Source organism: Toxoplasma gondii, chromosome IX (assembly GCF_000006565.2).
Source record: "Toxoplasma gondii ME49 chromosome IX, whole genome shotgun sequence".
Taxonomy (NCBI): Eukaryota; Apicomplexa; class Conoidasida; order Eucoccidiorida; family Sarcocystidae; genus Toxoplasma; species Toxoplasma gondii.
The window spans coordinates 424,139-442,834 of NC_031477.1; the positions used below are offsets into that span (position 1 = coordinate 424,139).

The 18,696-nt window shown below is 52.6% G+C and overlaps 1 protein-coding gene across 1 annotated transcript; it reads left to right on the forward strand.

The window, feature by feature from the left end:
* Positions 1-2,800: 2,800 nt before the first annotated feature.
* Positions 2,801-18,552, forward strand: TGME49_267710 (CPSF A subunit region protein). The gene is made up of 15 exons (XM_018781481.1): positions 2,801-3,966; positions 4,373-5,447; positions 5,747-6,357; positions 7,108-7,432; positions 8,208-8,557; positions 9,230-9,815; positions 10,338-10,772; positions 11,301-11,806; positions 12,282-12,605; positions 13,119-13,229; positions 14,492-14,745; positions 15,272-15,388; positions 16,267-16,949; positions 17,263-17,404; positions 17,816-18,552. Exons 1-15 carry the CDS (start codon positions 3,319-3,321, stop codon positions 17,895-17,897), a joined length of 6,249 nt encoding a protein of 2,082 aa, XP_018636220.1. The 5' UTR covers positions 2,801-3,318; the 3' UTR covers positions 17,898-18,552.
* Positions 18,553-18,696: the final 144 nt, after the last annotated feature.

Genomic DNA, 18,696 nt, shown 5'->3' on the forward strand with positions numbered 1-18,696 from the left:
CTGCCAATCATAACGCAGATGAGTTATCTCCACGCGCAGATCTCGATCCTGGATCATCTGTACACGGCCAACATCTACTTGTAACGTAGTAATTGCCATGCATGGTATAATCATGACCTTCATGTTCTTAAGCATTGATTATCGTCGACAGCCCTGCTGGCTTACAAAATAGCGGCATGATCCTGCTGTTGCCATGCCATAACGAACTGGAAACACAACGTCGGCGGAATTCGGGTATAATTTTTGACAGACATTTAAAAGCAGACTCATACGCTGCTGTGCGATGGATTAGGCTCCCCCCACCTCAGCCACAGTGGCTTCCGAAAGACATCTTTCAACTCAGCCAAGAGTATCGTAGACGAGTTGATTAATACTGCACGTTTTCCTGTCTCTGTTCAGAGCCACGAAAATCCCCCTCCGCCCGCTCGTACCGCGACACACACGAGACGATGCGAAAGCTGTTGGTCTACAGGTCGACCAAAATCGGTTGCCCTGCTGACACCCAAGCGTCTGTGAAGGGATAGGAATAGAGAACACGTCCGCGACCGTAACCCTCAGTGGACAAAAATGGCAAAAACCACGTCGACCAAGCTTAATGTCAGTCAGAAATCACCACCTGTGTAGGTAGTTGTGTGCAGACACATGCTGGCCTGCTGATCTTTCAGGAGCATATCAAACGTGTTAACCTTGTGTTTTCGTGAAAGTTCACCGACGACGTTTTCACACCTGAAAAGACTGAAGCGGCCTCCAAACACATTGCAGCGTCGAATGCGCTTTTGCTTTCAGAGAAAGAGGAACCGGCAAAGTGCTCATGGCACACCCTGCGTAACGGGCATTTGCTATTCAGTCTGTTGGTAAGCGATTACACACGCGTCAGACGAAAGAGTATACAAATGGAGCACTGCTTGAAGGCATCTGCGTACAAGTTTTCAAAAGCCTGAAAGTCACCCTCTTGCAGAAGTATCCTGCTGAGTTTGCCTAGTTTGCGAATGAGGGGACGACGAACGGGAGCCTGTGACACACAGACCTCAAAGAGGGCGCCTGGATGGATCGACAAGGAACAAAAGGCTTCAGGCTACTTCAGCGGGCACGCTTTCAATGAAAAGACTCAGTCGGAGGCTCCAACGTTGGCGTGCACATGCTAAACAGCGAGTGGGAAGGAACGAGTTTCGGCTGTACAGCGGTGACAGACGATGTATGTGTAGTTTGCGCTAACCCCAGATCCGCATGAGTATGCCATCACGGACAAAACACATGAACTGGTGCTGTTCGCTGAGACGAAACATGTTAATCGAGGGTAAGGAATTATCCGCTAGACATTCTTGCACTTCAGAGTGGTAGTGTGTTGCCGCCTGGCAAGAAAGGCTGCTAGGCGAGAACCGACAGGAACGATATAAAACCCAGCAGAACGCAGGGCAGTTTCAATATTGAGTTGAAGGTGGAAATGAAAGCTAATGAACGGATCTGTCCATAAGACATCGATGAAACGTTCTACACGCGCACAGGTCCGCCCACTTCTCCTGTAGTCGGCAAGCGATACGATGCAAATAACCCGTCAACGCCAACGACCCTCTCTGGAACGGCAACTGAAAGAAAGACTTGCGTCTTTTCGAAAACCTATTGCTCTACGAAATTCAACAAGCTGAGGAAGAAGTATCCCGCTACCGAAAAAGTCGAACAGAAACTCAGTAAACCTGGACAACAACGTTTCCTCCGTAGATGCGCATACGCATGTGGCTACTGTCACTCAGGGCAAGTGGTGTATTATATTGAATTACATAAGAAAGAACCAACAGCGAAAACGGCCTTCTGGGAAATTGAACAATATCAGGTTGGTCTTCTAAAAATAAGTCAAAAGCTGTTTCTTCCGGGGAAGAATGGCTCTTATCTGAACGGGGGCTGACAGTTTGCACCGCATCGACTCTCTGTATATTGACATCGTCGCCTTGGAGATCGTCAGAAGGGCATGAAAATTCGACGTAATTGCTTCCTTCTGGTCATATAATACCCATTCAACAAGATCTATGCTCGACTACACAGCGTGACCCTGGCGTAATTCCTCCCTGAAACTCCGGGTAACAAGCGAGCAGTCTACACGCGTCGCTGCCACTGTGTACATGCGTTTCCTGCAAACCTCTTGTACAATCTCTGTAAGTCTCGATGCGCACGTGTGCCTGTGATATTCATCAGCTGACAAGAGGGGAGACATTGTGCTCTGCAAAACGCACACGCTGCGCTCTAGGACGGCAGCACACAAAGCAAAAGACGAACCTCTGACTGGACTGTGTGCTCTGCTCGCCCCTGCCCCTCTCTGCCTGACTGGCTTTCACCATCTGGAATCCTACTCGACCGCAAAATATCCGGCTGTGTTCGTCGCCGGTTCCTGTTTCGCGTACTGTCTGAGTGTGCGGCCATTCGTGCTTTGAGTGACGTCCCCTGCAGTGACTGTCAGTAAAACACGCAAGCGCCAGTGGACACTACGTTTTCGGGGGTCGCTTGCGAAAGCCTCCGTTTTGCCGCGGTACCTTTGGAGCATTAAACGTCTTGTTGTAAAAGACTGAAACTACTGGATTCGCCGTTACTGACCCCAAGCTCCACTAGCAGCTGGCACGAGCGAACCGCCGCATGTAAACTTGTTTCGTCCGCGCACGCTGCATGTGCAAAAAATTGTGTGTAACAGAACTGGTGACTTCGATGTGACTACTGCTTTGCCGCTCCCGCCCGTTTCCATTCCCTCGCTTTTCTCTTTGGACAAAACTGCTTCCAGGAGTTGTTTCCCACTATATTTTCTGACGTTCCGTGCGGCCAAGCCGACAACGCTGAGATACACGTTGGCGTCGAGAGCGCAACGACTGAAGGCGCCATGCCATTTCTGTGTCTACCAAACGGAACGGCACGCTCTGCTCGAAGTTTGCAGTCTGCCTTTTCTCGTAAAACAAAAGGTCTGGTCTTTCTCCCGCACGCGACAATCTGGTGAATCGGCCGTTGGTGGCGGCCGCACCGAATCACATCTTTGTGTCGATGCCGTTTCTCTGCCGGTGTTTCTGACTGCAAGAAAAACTTTGAATGTGCATGCTAGGCGCAAATCCCGCTTTTCCCTGACAGTTCCTGGGAGACGGGGAAGGAGTAGACGTTTCACACCCTGAGACACTGCTGCGAAGGCGAAATCGAGCGATAGCGCGTTAAATTGCGGGACAGAAACCCCGAGTTTTTGACGGCTCGCGCTCCGTGTCCGATATCGCTGCCGTTTAGGTCTGTACCAACGGCCCTCTACGCTCGTTAAAGAAGTATTCTGCTCCCGTGCTCGTCCTTGCAAAAATGGGAACGGGAACGGCTCCGCCCGGGCCGTCCTCGTCAAATTCGACCCTTTGTTACTTCGTCACTTCTCAGCAGCCGGGGTGCGCACGATGCAGCATCTCGCTCCGCTTTCGGTGTCCGTACACCCGAACCTTGGTGATTGCGCGGCCACACAGCCTGGTGTTTGTCCATCCACAATCGTCAGAATGCGGCCATTCTGCCGGCGCACCGGCAGGTGACTTTCGGCAGACCACCCTCCTGGAAGAGCGCGATGTAGACATGGAAGAAAATGATGGACGTGACGGATCTGCTTCACTGGCCGGTAGTCCTGCGCCTGACCGGCGCCCACGGCGAAGGAGCGAAGATGTGCCGGAGGAAAGTCGATCGGCGCAAGACTTTTCAGCGTCCTGGACTTCTGGTGAAACGTTCAACCCCATCACTCTGCCCCTGTATGCCGACGTCTTTTGCATGGCCGCCTTTCCTCGGGTTTCGCGGATCTCCCGCTCCGACTCGAGCGTCTGCCGAGTGAATGGCGGGGGCTCGAAGGCGAGCGCAGAATCAGCCGAACTCGAGGACCTTCTCGTTCTGACCGATCGACAGATTCTTCTACTTCTACGCTACGACGAAGAGAAGCAGACTGTCGTGACAGTCGAAAGCATCGACCTCAAGGTACGCTAAGAAGCCCTTTCCGGACCACTCACTCCGAAATGTGTTGCGCAAACAGGACTCCTCCGTCGATAAGGGAGGCAGATGAGTGTGCCCGAGTGGTAACGTTGTGCAGCTGTTTGCCTCTCGTTTTGTCTGTGGTGATGTTCTTCCGCCGATCTCTTCTTATGTACCGCTGTGCGGTCGCCTTCGCGGTGCGGTCCTCGCATCCGTCCAGGCGGGCTTCCCGCCTCCGTTTTTCGAGGTGTTCTTTCCTTTCTGCGCCCTCGCCCCGCTCAGACCGGCCGGTGCCTCCCGCTGCGCGTGACTCTGTTCCTCCGTCTCCTCGTCCGCTCGTCCGCTGTTTCCGAGTCTCTCCACTTCGCAACCGCCTGCACTTTTTCGCGGGCTCTCTTGTCCTTGTTTGCAGGAGGTCAGCACGCGGTTTGTGGACGGCGGTCCCTTGATGGCGGTGTGTCCGACCACGCGGTGCATTGTGGTGTATCAGTATGAGTCGCTTCTCCAGTACCTGCCCTTCGGCCCAGAAGCGAGTTCTTCCCTGTCTCCTGCTCGAAACCATGAAGCGGGTTCGTCCCTGTTTTCCGGTGTCCGTCTCTTTCGGCTGGACGAGCAGAACGTTTTGGATATCTGTTTCCTTCCTCCTCCGGAGGTCTGCGGCCCCGCGAAGAGTTCCGCAGCAGAAGGCGCGGAGCCCAGCGCGGGCAGTTCCTCGGCGCTGGCGCTCTGGGTGATCCGAGGGAACCACGGCTTCCACGGTGTCGCCTCCGGCGCGAGTTGTCCGCCTCCCCTTGAGAGAGAGAGCGAACGAGAAGCCGGTGCAACGCTCACTGTCCAGTCTGCACATCTCTGCGTGCTGTATGAAACTGTCGAAGGCCAGGTTTCTGCAGCGCCTGGCAGCTTCCATCGCTTCCAGAGATTCATCCGAACAGTGCGCCTGCCTCTGGACGATCTCCTCTTTCCCCCGAGGAGCGCGGCTCCTCATCTCTGGACGTCTCCGTACCTGCTCCATCCTCTCCGAGTCAAGAGCTGCAGTTCTCGCCTCTTTGCTCCGGCCTTCGCGCCCCGCGCCGCCTCCGAGGTCGGCCGCTCGAGACGTCAAGGAGAACGTGTCTCCGAAGGCGGAGACGCCGAAGGGCTCGCACCGTGTCTCCTCGTTCTCGGCGCAGAGGAAATCCTCTATCTGCGGTTCCCCCACTGCGCCTCGTTACCCAGCGTTCTGCTGTCGGATCTCTCTTCCCTCTCCCTCACGTTCGACGGATCGATTCCGGGTCCCCTCGTTCTGCGTCACCGGGGGCTGCCCTCTGGCCTCCAGGAGATCGTCGCCGTCGAGCAAGTCCGGGAGGTTGATGCGGAGGCCGCGGAAGTCAAGCACAGAAAGGTTTTCCTTCTAGGCGATGTCTCTGGTCAAATATACATGCTCATGCTGTTCGAAAACTCGCGGCCGAGGCCGCAAATGGAAATCGAGCAACGCCTCACAGGAGCCAGTGAGTGGCGTTTATAGGGTGGGAGAGCGCCGCAGCGAAGAGAAGACGCGCTCTCGGGAGGGAGGCGTTTACGGCGCGCGAGAAGAAACCAGATGCTCTCGAGGCCTGGTAGGGCGCGAAAGGCAACGACAAAAAGTCGCTGTCGGAGACTTCTCGCTTTGTCTGTTTCGCGTGCCTAGACTGCATGCACACGGACCAGGTGTCAGTACAGGGCGCCGAGTGGTCGGGTGGAGACGCGAGGGTGATCGCTTCTTCACGACTCCCTTTTTTCGTTTCTGTGGGGTGTCTGTGTTTTTCAGGCTCCAGAGAATCGCCTCGGCCCTCTGGCGAGGAGGCGTCTGGGAGAGCGGCACGCATGTGTGTCGAGTGGCTCGGCCAAGCCTCTGAGCCGACGGGTTTATCTTACTTGGGGAATGGAATCCTCTTTGTCGCTTCCGCAACTTCCGACTCGCTTCTCCTGCGCATTCTGGACGTCGGACGCTCCGTCGAGGGCCTTCAGCGCCTCTTCTCCGAGAACGCCGCGAGACGTTTGGAAGCCGACGCTCATCTCTCTCTCGAGCAACCCCCACACGCACAGAAGGGCCGCGAAGAAGGTGCAGAAGGACATGCAGGAAACCATGCAGGAAAAGACACGGAGCACAACTGGGAGAGGTGCGAAGAACGAAGTGAAGAGGACGGTGATGCACTGGGTCGTAATAATTCAAGAAACGCTGTGCGAGACCTGGGAGCAGAAGGAACTCTCCAGCTCGCGCAGAGAAAGGCACGAAGGCGCGACATGGAAGAGCGACCGTCTGAGTCAGCCAAGGGAATGGATGTCTCAGGCAGACTTCAGCTTCTTCAAGTTTTTCCTAATCTCGGACCAATTGTCGATTGCTGTCTCGCCGAAGTCGAAGGTCTCGATCAACGCCTGGTGAGCATATGTGTTTTACTTTTGCCAAGAAGGTTGTTTGGCTTCTCTTGCGACATTCTTTCTCTTTTGAGGCGTTTGAAAGTCTCCTCGCTTTCTCGACAGGCGCCATCTTCGTTTTCCTCGCACTCGGACTTACCACACGCTCACAGGGACTTTGACTTCCAGGTCTTCCGTTCTTTCTTCTTGTGTCTCCTGCGTCTGCTCTCTTCGCTTTCCTTTCTTCTGTTCGTCTGTCGCACTCTCTTCTGGTGTTTGCTGGTTCCGTTTTTTTTTCTGCGTCTCCACTTTCCGGCGCTGTCCTGAGTGGTCTCGACGTGCGAAGGAAGTCTGCACTCGTGGGCAGTCAACCGATGCCTTTCTCCCTCTCGCGTTTTTCACTTGTCTCGTCACATGTTTCACCTTGATTTAGTGCGTTGTTGTTTCATTCTGTTTTATATTCTTTCACTTTTTGCCTTGGCTCCGTCCCTCTTTCCCTCAATCCTCTTCGTTTGAGACTTTTTTCGTACGAGACTTTTTTCACTGCTCATCTGTCTCGAGCCGACACCTTCGCTTCGTCCCCTTCAGTCACATGTCCGAGTGCTCAGTGGACGAGAGTTGCTTTCCGGAGCAGACTGCGCGTTCCTGCTCTCTCGTGCGTTTCTCGTTCATGTCGAAGGGCAGGGGAGGGGGTCCGTATGTGTAGGGTGGAGACAGCTTCGTTGTGTCTCCGTGACTGCTGAGTGGCTTGCTCCTGTCTCCTCGTTTTCTCAGCTGATTGTTGCATGCGGTCACGGACGCAGCACCTCTCTGCGTTTCATTCGAAGTGGACTCGCCCTGCATGCCTCGTGTGCGAGTGTGGCGCTGCATGCGCCCGTTCACCGCCTCTGGACTCTCGACTTGTCGCCTTACGCCATCGCTGCGTCAGCCACGGGCATGCGCATCTCGGGAAGGCGGAGCCACACCCGCGGAGAGTTCTCGAAGACGCGCGCGGACGCGCTGCTGGCTCGAGGTCCAATCGCCGTTCTGGCCTTCCCCCACGAGACGCGCGTCCTCGCCTGGACCCTGAAGCCGCGCGGCGACCGCTCAAACCCAAAAGGTGGAGAACGAAGAAACAGGAAAGAGAGCGAAGGAGAAGGAGGGAGGGCGAGAGACAGAAAGAAAAGAAGAGGAAAGAGGAAAGAGAAAAAGGAGGGGAGAAGAGCCGAGGAGAGAGAGAAAGAAAAGAAGAGGCGAGCGAGACAGAAAAAGAGAGGAAGAGGAAAGAAAGCCAGAAAGAGAAAACGAGAACGAAGGGTAAGGGAAAACGGTGGGGAGAGGAAGATAGAATTCCTAAAGAAGTTAAGAGGAACACAGTTGAGGAACTCATTACTCTCGATGGAGTAGCAGCGAGTGAGGGAGAAGGAAGGATACGAAATCCGTGCGCCTGTGCATCCCGTATTCCTTTTTCTTCTTTTTTCTTGCGTCGTCGGAAGCGCGTTCGTCTGGGGCAACGCCTCGTCATTGGAATCCAGAGCACTTTCAAAGTCTTCGCTGGATCTAACGCCGCCTGCAGTTTATGAATGCAGTCTGTCCTCCGCATTCGCTGTCCCACGAACAGAAGAGTCTCCTTTTGTCTCTGCTGAGACTTTGTCTCGGGTTTCATCTGAGTTGGGATGATACGAGTTTTCGTGCAACTACTTTGATACGCAAACCTTTAATTTGTGGTTGAGTGTAGGTTGACACGACTGTTTTTTCTCAATAAGTGACTGTTTTGATATTGGATTTTCGCATTTATTCACTTCTTTCGGAGCACCCGGTGAAAATCCACGCCCTCCTTGTCTCTGTTCAGGCGTGCATCGACCTTAAAATTTTGTTCTTTTCGTTGCACTCAGCCGCGGACATTTCTTCGATGGACGTGGAGATGGAAGAACATGGCGGCGTCTCGTCGCGCGGGCGCTTCGAAAGGCGCCGGGGGAGAGAAGAAGGAGAGCCAGACTCGGAAGGCTCCGAGGCGGTGTTGGACGAGATCTGCGAACCGCTGCTCTCCTCCGAGTTTCATGAACAAAACGATTCCTTGAAAGAATCTAGCTTCGGTTTCAAGCGCGACGAAACGACCATCTTGGCGACAGCCCTGCGACTGCCTGGAGGATGGCGACGCAGGACTGTCGAAAAAAAAGACCTCGTGGCTCACCCAGCTGCATGCGCCGAGACAACGTGTGCATGCTCCCTAGGCCTTGTCCAGGTGAGACACAGAGTGGAAGAAGAGACCAGTCGCCTAGTGAAGGAGAGAACAGGAAGACCTTGAAACCGTCGACGCAAGAGTGCATGAGAAGTCCGTTTCGTCTGAAGAGACGCGCATCGAATTCGCGAGTCGGTAAACTCCTCGTTTAAACTGATGGTCTCACAGGTGCATGATGGCGAACGCCTAGATCGTAGCAGTGGAGACTCCGTCGTGGTCAGGCGGGGAAAAGGCAGAATACAGGAAACTGGGCGAATCTGGGTTTTGGTGTGTACTTGAGAGGCGCATGCATGCATTTTTCTGTGTCAAGGCTTCAAAGATGCCTCGTTTCTGTCGGGAAGCGATCAGAAAGGTCTTCTTTTTGGATCTAGGTTGTCACTCGAATCAGCGAGGGAGGAGACAGTTCACAAGCGAGTATGAGCATTCCGACAAAAGTCGAAGTGAATACTTCTGGATGCAGTTCCACTTATATACACTGTGTGTGTGTCCGTGCGTGCATGCGTTTGCGTTCGTCGGAGTGGGCGTTGGCAGATGCACAAAGAGACGCTTGTTTTGAGCTGTACCTCTTCCCCTTCGCTCTCCTCAACCTTGCGTCCACTTCGTTTCTTGTCCTTCTCCACACTGTGTTCTTCCCTTCCACTTTAGCGCGTTGCCGTTTTCTCTTTTTTTCTCCAGGTCCTGCCGTCGGCTGTCCGTGTGGTCGACCCAGTCTCGCTGTCGCTTCTCAAAGAGTTTCCACTTTTTTCCGGATTCTCACCCGCCCTCCCTTCCTCGCAAAAGATTCACTTCGCTGCCCTCGTGGCTTCCCCGTGCAGCGGCGCTCGCGGAGGCTCAGGCGATTCGCTGGCGCTCGCGCTTTCTGACGGGTCCGTTGCATGCCTCGAATTGCTGGGGAACCTGCATGCAGAGGCGTTGCCAGACGCCTCCAAGCTCCGGCGAGAAGAGCGCGAACAAGTTCGGGAAACCCCCACAAGTCTTTCTGAGGCAGCCGCCGGGGAAGAGCCGGACTGTGGCGCAGGAGTTCATTTGCGGATGTTGAATGTGAAGAAAGTTTGTGACGAAATTGCAGCGTTCCACGCCGTGGGCCTCAGCGCTCTCGCGCTCGTGTCTGAAAGTCGAGAAGAAAATGAAGAAACAGAGACATTGCTGAGCTGCGAAGGAGACGAAGGCCTCGCTGCAGTCGGCGACTTTGACCTGGGGAAAGTTCGCCTTCTCGCTCTGCCTTCCCTGCTCGAACTCGCGAGCTTCGACGCCTACGGAGGTCAGTGGCTTGCATGAGACGAACACAGAATTTTGCGTTGTAGGCGATGTCCGGGTGTCGAAGCAGGCGCCAAAAGAGATGCGTGCAAGTGCTCGAGAATCTCGTTCCCCGGGTATGCCGAGAGGAGAACGTGTGACGTCAATCTAGACATGTTTTCACACCGAAGTGAACTGCGGTTCAGATGTGATCGGTCTCTGCCGGATTCTTTTGAGTGTCTGTAGGCGCGATGCGAGCTGTCGCATGCCGAATCATTCCAAAAATATGTTTTTTGGCATGCGCCGACCTGGGTGGCTTCATGATGAAGAGGAAAGGAGCGTGGAAAATCGACGAGGAGATGAAGACCTAGAGGTTTCCTTCTGCGTCTGTGCTCCGCTCTCTCTCCCGATGCATGCCTAGTCTTTCCACGTCTTGGTGACCATCGCTCTCGTTTCTTTCTCCCATGGTCTGCTGCTCTCGGGTCTCGTCACCTGAGAAAGATTCCACCTCGGTCCTTCGCTGTCCGTTGTTCTCTGCGCTTCGCAGACGAACTTGGAGTTAGGATCACCTCCCTTCTTCTCTGCACACTGGAGAATACGTCCTGGGTGCTGGCAGGCCTCAGCGATGGCCGCCTCGTCTCACACGCTCTCGAAGTCTCTCGAAGACCACTGTCTCCGCCGTCGCATTCTCCGCGGTTTTCTGTGCGCCTCTCACACCGGAAAGTCGTCCACATGGGCAGCGAACCCCTGCGTCTCTCGCCTCTCGTGGAGAAGAGAGATATGTTGCGCATGCAGCAGAGGCAAAGGCGGCGTGCATGCGCGAGGAACGACGCGGCTGCGACGGCGAGGGACGAGACCGGAAACTGCAAGGGGGAAAAGGAGGCTTGTCTCTGCTGGAGCGTGAGGAAACTGGAAGACCGACATCTCGCCGGCGTCTTCTGCAGCGGCAACCGCCCGGCTCTGTTGCATGCAACGAAAGCGGGTGGGTGCATGCATGCACGCACACGCCTCGTTTTTCGACTGAAAAGGGAAAGGGGGGGCTGGGTCGAAACCGACTTGATGAGTTTCCTGCGTCGTTGCATGCGATTTCCATCCGACGTCGCGCGGGACTTTTGAAGGCGAGAAGACGCGCAGATCCCAGGAACGCCTTTGACTTGCGTTTTCGGCAACAGATTTCACGAAAACACCCTGCGGAGATTTCCTTGTTGGATGTTCTTCGTTTCTGTCTCATCGCAATCTTCCCTCTCACCTCTGTCGCTCCTGCCTAGTCTCATCACTGTGCATCTCTTTCCTCTCCTCCCCCTTTTCTCTCTCTTTTTCTCCCTCTTTCTCGGTATGTCTTCCTGTCTGTATATATACATCACTGTGTCTGTTGGTGTCTCTCCACCTGCCTCTCTGTCTCGCTCTCTGTAGTCGTATCTCTCGATGTCTGTATGCGTGTCTCTACACATTTCTCTGCGGGTCCCTCAGTCCTCTGTCTGGCGCCTTTTGTCGCGTTTCGTCTCTTCAGGTCAACTCCAGGTGAAAGCTGTGCCTTCCAGTGGCGTCGGTGCTCTCGGCGAATTCTCCTCACCCTTCACGGACCCTGAGGTCGGAGTTATCTGGACGTACATCCCTCCTGGTCACCCTGCTTCTTCTTCTTCCTCATCCTCTTCTTATTCATCCTCTTCTTCTTCCTCATCCTCTTCTTCTTCATCCTCTTCTTCTTCATCATCCGCTTCTTCTTCTTCCTCTTCTTCTTCATCATCCGCTTCTTCTTCTTCCTCTTCTTCATCCTCGTCTTCTTCATCCTCGTCTTCTTCATCCTCTTCTTTCTCTTCGTCCTCTTGTTCGGAGATGGAGATTCAAAGAGAAGACAAGGCCGCGCCATGCGCCCATTTGCTTGTGGGGGTTCGAGAGCGAGCGCAGCGGTTGCAGTTGCGCGGCTTGCCGATTGGGAGGACCGTCGATGCACTCTGCGTCTTGCCTGCGCAAAACCTGATTGTCTTAGCTTGTCCCCGAGAGGTGGTGAAGCCCGTAAGCCGTCGCAAGAGAGAAGAAAGAGAGCGGGGAGAGAAGAAAGAGAGGGGAGAGAAGAAAGAGAGCGGGGAGAGAAGAAAGAGAGCGGGGAGAGAAGGAGACGAAGGAAAGCAGGCAGAGACGGATAAAGACGTGTTCGTTTCGAGCGCGCGCGAAGAAGGAAGGAAAGAAAGCACATACTCTAGGGCCGCTCACCAGAGGACGTAGACTGGCAGGAAACAGAACACACACGGACGAGAGAAGGACCCAGCTGAACAAAGAAGACATCAAAGTCACGGCGCCCACAGTCCCAAGCAGATTTCGAGGACCACGAGCAAGAGAAATGAAAAAAAAGGGGGAGAAATGGAGGAGGAAAGACAGAAAGACAGAAAGACGGAAAGACGCGCGCGACATGGAGAAGAGGACGAAGATCACGTTTATGAGGCTGGAGAGAGGAGAGAGAGAGAGAGAACGGCTGCGTTTTTGTTTTCAGGACGGTGTGGTGTTGCCTTCGTGTCTCCTCTTCGTCGACCCCCTGACTTGCGTGGTAGAAGGCTGTTACATCATTCCTTCTCCGAACCATATCGCCGCGTCTCTCTGCGTCACTGCCTTCAACTCTGCTCACCCGGCGCTATCGAGCAATGCCGCGAAGAGTCGCAGCAGCAAAGGAGAAGCCCGACAAAAGAGGGGAGCGGACGAGCGACAGGAGAGACGAGAGGGACAGGTGTCTCTTCTCTGCGTGGGAACTGCGGAGGTCATGGCCAGCGACTCAGAGCCCAAAGAGGGCCTCATCATTCTCCTCGATGTCCGCAGAGGAGTAAGGCGCGAAAACAACTTCTCCGCCGTCACACTTTTGTCGATCTTCGTACTCCCCAACCAACAAAGGAGCCTTCGCACATGCCTCATGTGTTTATGGATATGTATATATGTATATATATATATATATATATATATGTAAAGATATATGTATATATGCATATATGTATATATATATGTATATGTATATGAGCATGTAAACCTGTATTTAGAGAAGTGTTTTTGAGACGATCGTGACTCTCCGTTCACCCCCCCACCACCAGAAAAGTATACACATACTTACATATATATATATATATATATAAATGTCTACGTCTGTACTTGTATGTGTGTATGTGAATCTTTGCGTAGAGAAAGACACGTTTGATTGTCCTTTTACAGGGGAAAGAAGTGTGTTTCCTTGCTTGAGAGTGAGCCTGCTTGCGCGTTTCTTTTTTTTTTCGGCTTCGCATTCAGGGCGAGAAGATCTGGGGTGGAGACTCTGACTCTTCTGTCGCTTTTCTGTTGTTTCCAGACTGACGGACGCCTCGTCGTCCAACTTGCAGCACACATCCACGAACTGAGAAGCGGCGTTCAGCAGCTACGTCCCTTTCAAGGTTTGCTGCTGGCTGCATGCAACCATCGCGTGAGTGCATGCGCTTCCTAGTTCAACCCAGGGGGAACATCCGGGAAATCAGCGAGGCCTCTCTCCTGATTTAAAAGTATCTAAAACGGAATCAACTCAGAGTTCTTTTGACAGTTGTTCGGCAAAAAGCATGTCAACGCCTAGAATGCTCACAACTGATCAATTGTTCAAGCATTCGCGTGTAAAGAAACGGCTCACATAGAATTTGAAGCATCTCCTTCATACGAGGAGAAATGTTCCTGTTGAAGGATCGTTTCACTGGAAACAAAATGAATATGCGAATAGACTTCAGTTTCAAAGGCATCGGTATTGATGTTTCGTTATACTCACAAACAACATGTTTTGGACGGAATCACTTTGTGCACCGTCCTTTCAACAGAGACTGCGTAAATTAATCGAGTTCCCTCTAGCGTGATAGGCGGTGTGTACAAGTCTTGAAGACATTCCCCGTGGTGTTGCTGATCGGCGATTACCAGCGTTTCTAATTTTACATCGAAAAAACGCAGGAGACTGAAGAAAAAGACAACCCATAATTAGCGAAATTGGAATTTGAAATTTAATGTAGATTTCTTTGTATTTGTCCTCCTTTTGCTCAACAAGTGTTAAACCTGAATTATTCATGCCAATGTTTTTTGTAGCCTGAATTCAAAATATTTAATGCATAAAATGTATATACATAAATTATATTATGATTTCGTGAAAAATAAATTAATTTTACAACTCAAAGTGATAGTAAATTTTTAGGATAATTGCATTCGTTTGAAAATCTCATTATTCCATTATATTTAAAATCGAAGAATTACTTTGTAATAATTGCTACTTTTCAAATTTTCCATTCAATATAAAACCTAGTTCTGGTGAAACTATATTCTTTTTAAAAACACAAGTTAAAGTCATATAAGTGATTGCGCCTCATGCTCGAGACCTCGATTCGCCGTTTGACGTCGCGACGTTTCTTCCTTTTTCGCGGAAACCTGGAAACACATATACGTGTATATGTGGATATTTGGACATAGATATATACCGATGTGTGAATGTATACATATATCTGCATATATATATATATATGCTGACATGGTTATCGTGGTGTGTAGATTTTTATGCAGACATAAATATAAAAATATATGATATTTATATATATATATATATAGATAGATATAGATATATCTGTGTGAACGTTTATTTAGGTGTAAACGCGTTGATGGAAAAATCAGAAGACTTGTGTGTGTCCGGTTCCGTAAATCCTCTCGCACATGTTGCAGGTGCGTCTCTTTGGCCTACGACGAGAGTTGGAGGGGGCAGCGGGTCTGGAAGCGGAGATGGAAGGAGACAGTCCTCAAGCCTCTGAGGTGCATGCAGGAGACAGAGGGCGTTCGAGCGCGGGAAGGAGACAGGGCGCGCGCGCGAGAGACAGAACGGAGGAGAAGGGGAGAGAACTCTGCGAGATGCTCAAGGCCCGTCTCGAACTTGTCTGCAGTCACTCCTCAAACGCCTTTGTTTCCAGCATGGACACATGGTAAATTCAAAGAAAGACAGCAAAATGCACTGCATTGCAACACCCTACGACGCTAAGTCTACTCCGAATCCGCTGTCTTCCAGGGCGAAGGAGAAAAATCACGAAGGTCGCGTTCCTTCGCTGTGCTCCGGAAAAAAAACAGTCAGCCGGAGGGAGAGGGAAACCAGTGAACGAAGGAGAGGCACTGAAGAAAAAAGAAAAAAAGCAATGCAGACCCAACGTATCCTTCAAATGCTACTGTAGGTTCAAGCGTACTCGATTCAAGCATGCATATATATGTGTGTACATATATATATATATATATATGCATGTATAACTTCTGCAGCTGTCTGTGTCCGTGAATTGACGGGTGAGATGCAAGATATGAAGAGGGACAAGAAAACTGACACGTAGGAGTGAAGAAGCTGAGTTTCGGCTTCTCTCCCTTTCTCTTTGCCTCTCTCTGTGTCGCGTCCCCGATAGATCAGAAGGCGTCGTCTTTTTCGCTGTTTTTTTCTAATTTCAATGGAATTTTTGTTTTTTTCAGGCATGACGAGATCGTGTGCCTCGGGGACATGGTCGCTTCGGCGGTGCTTTTGCGTTTCTCGCCGAAAGACAATGCGTTCAAAGAGATCGCCCGCGACACAAACGCATGCTGGACCCTGTCAGTCGCTCGACCCTACACCGCATCAGAGAAAAAGCATTCCAGTTACTGTTTCTGTCTCTCTTGTTCTGTCCGTTGTTTACTCTTTTGATCTCTCTCGTGTTCGCTCGCGTTTTTCTTCTCTGGACTCGGGAGGACGCCTGAGTGAGTCGAGGACGCGAAACGTTTCTCGTCCCTGCATGCGCGCTTTCATTTGCGTCGCGGCGAGGCGTCCGCAGAAGAGGCAGAGAGGACTGTCTTTCGTCTCTCTCCTAGGCGTTTAACCTCTGTAGCAGTTGAAGCTACGGTTCGTGAAGCTGTGAACGTTTTTCTGCTTGCTTCGGAGGGCGCCTGATGCGCCACACAGATGCCGTGTCTCCGTCTCTTCGAAATGTCTCTCGCGGAAGCGACGGTGGAAGACAAACTCTGAGAGTCCGAGAAGCGTTTTTTTTTCTGGCAGGAACAGCAGTCCACTGGGGAGTCGGTGTACAGAAGAAGAATGCGGTCGCTTGTAGCTTGCTTTGATTAAAGTCCGGTTCAGAAGAACAGGAAACGCATCGCGTCCAGAACTTGTCTCCAGAGAGTGTCTGATCAGAAGGCGTGCTGCGGCTGAACTGCATGCGAGACTGTTCGGGTGACTCGACTGGTTTTTTCCGCTTGTACGACAGGTCTCTCCGCATTGCGTTTCCAGCTGTGCAGTCTCTGTTTTTTTTTCGATTGGCGTCTCCAGTTCTGGCCGTCGGGCCGTTTCTTCTTCTCCTTTCTCATGGTTCTCCGAACTTCTGACACTGAGTCTGGCCGCAGCTCGAGCGTGGACGATGACCTCGGCTGCTGAGTCTGGTGCTGCTTCTCGACATCTGCCAATGCACAGATACGTTCCTCTTCTTCTTTCTCTGCAGAGCTGTCTCCTGTCTGTCTCCGAATTTGCACTACTTGGCCGACGCCGACCGGAACATATGGCTGCTGGAAAGGGCGTCTCTGCTTGGATCCGAAGGCCGGAGAGAAGAAGGCGTCCCCTCCACTCGTCCTAACTTCCCCGCAGAAACTGTTGAAGAGTGCAGCATCTGCCATCAGGCACCAGCCGCGGGGGGATGCCTCTGCAGTGGCGTTTGCGTGAGGATGTCTGGCGTCTCGTACATCCACGTCGGAGTGTCGATCAACAAGTTCATTTCCTTTCCGACTCACCAGCACCGCACATCCGCGCTCGTCTCGCCGGCGTCCAGAGCGGAGGCCAGCCGGAGCGACAGCCGCCAGGCGGACGCAGATCCGCGCTCTGAGGCGCATGCAGAGCAGAACGGCGAGAAGGGTGGAGAGAGGACGAGGAAGAGGGGGCGGACAGCGCCGGCGGGGGGGACAGGAAGGCGCGGAAGAGGCGCAGAGGAGACAAACGAGCTGCTCGGACGAAGAGGGAGGAGAGGCATGGAGACGGAGCTGAGCAAAGTTGTCGTCGGAGAGAACTCAAAACTGTGGGCAAGCTCAGAAGGCGCCATTGGACATCTCCTGCAAATTCCAGACGAACAGACCTTCGCGCGCCTCGCCGTCCTTCAAGACGCCGTCACCAAAGTCACGAAATCGATCGGGAGTAAGCGGCCAGTGTGAGCCCACCGGGAACCACCGCGACAGGAGGGAAAGGGAGAAAAGAAGAGAACAGTTGCAGCAGAGAGAGACAGAGAGAAGACGCGAGAGAGAGAAGCCGCGAGAGAGAGAGAAGCCGCGAGTCGGAACAACTCGCGTAGGCTGACCCCGAGTCCGCAGTGAGCTCGACAGATAGAAGGAAGGGGACAAGCTCTTTTGCACAGCCAGCAGTTGGATTCTCGCAGCCGCAGTCTTGTCGGCATTTTTTCTGCGGGTGTGTGCAAGACTGTCTAGCGCATTGCTGCTTTGTTAATCTGCAGAGCTCAGCGCAGTAGCCTTCCACAGCGTGAAAGTGGGTACGGCCACAGTCCCCAGCAAAGGTTTTATCGACGGAGACATTCTGGAAAGGTTTCTCGAGTTCCCGCCGTCGGTCCAGAGATCTGTCTACGAGATGGCGCAACTGTGAGTCGAGCAACAGCAAGTTGGCGGATTCGTTTCCTCCTTTCTCTGTCTTTTTCTGCCTCTTGCCTCTTCCTCTTCTCGCTTTCCGCCGTGGGCGTCCTTCTCGTCGTCTTCTCGTTCTTCTCCGTCTCCGCTTCTCTTCGTTCTGTTCTTCCTTGTTTGCCTCTGTCCACGGCAGTCTTCCTTTCCGGTTCTCCGTCGCTTATTCTGCGTTCCTTCTGGTCTCTGCTCCCGCTCTTCTTCTTCGAGCGCTCCTTTCTTCTCGCTTCAGTCGCGACCCTCCCCCTCCCCTGCGACCTCTGCTGCACTGCCGTCGCCTTTTTCCGTCCGTCACGGCGGCGGTTCAGTCTCCACCTGTACGTCATCGTTTCCTTTTGTCTTTTTGCCTCTCTTTCTTCTCTGGCTCCTCAGCAACGGCCGGATTGCACACTTGACGCTGCCTCCGCTCGAGAAAGTCGTACAGGAAATCGAGGAACTGCAGAGGCGGCACTGAGAGGACGTTTCGCCTTTCTCTCGACAGACACTAAGTCCGAGAGCTTCCTTTTGTCGTCTGCAGTCGCTGCCCAACTAACACTGAAACAGCTCCACTCGGAATTTCTTCAACGGAAAATGGAGACGCCTGACACCTGCAACAGCCTGAAACTACGAATGTCTACAAATGGAGATACATACGCATATATACATATAAACATATACATATAAACATATACATATATATGTATATGATGTGTGTATGCGTATGCCCAAGCGTATGTATGAGTGTGTGCAGTTAAAGGCCTGTAAGCGTATAGAGGTACTGAGTAGGCATGTGCATGTGCTTAGCTATATCCTTGTGTGTGTGTGTGATTTGGGGGAGGGGGCGCAAGGAAAAGAGTCTTTCTCCGCGGATTTGGGGACCGAAATCCTGGGGTTTTCGGGGATGCGTGGAATGCTGGAGACCGGCGAAACCTTGTATCGTGGTTCGTTGCTGGGGAAGTGGAACTGGTGGGTGCCTGAAACGTCAAACATCGACGAAAAGGAGATGGGTCTCCGCGCGCGTCTATGAGGAGGCACAAAGATGGGAGAAATAAACGAAATAAGGACATGACGAGTGACGAGCGAAGAGGTGCAGAGGCGTTGAGAGAGAGACCGATGTTAATCGATTTTCTTCCACGCGAAAACACCCTTCTCGCTGTTTCGGACGAGGGAGACAGCCTGCTGAGACACAACTGCTTGCGGCCGCCACCGCTGTTCTCAGGCGTCACTCGCCTCCCCACACCCTCAAAAGCGCCGCGAAAACTCTAGGGAGCTGC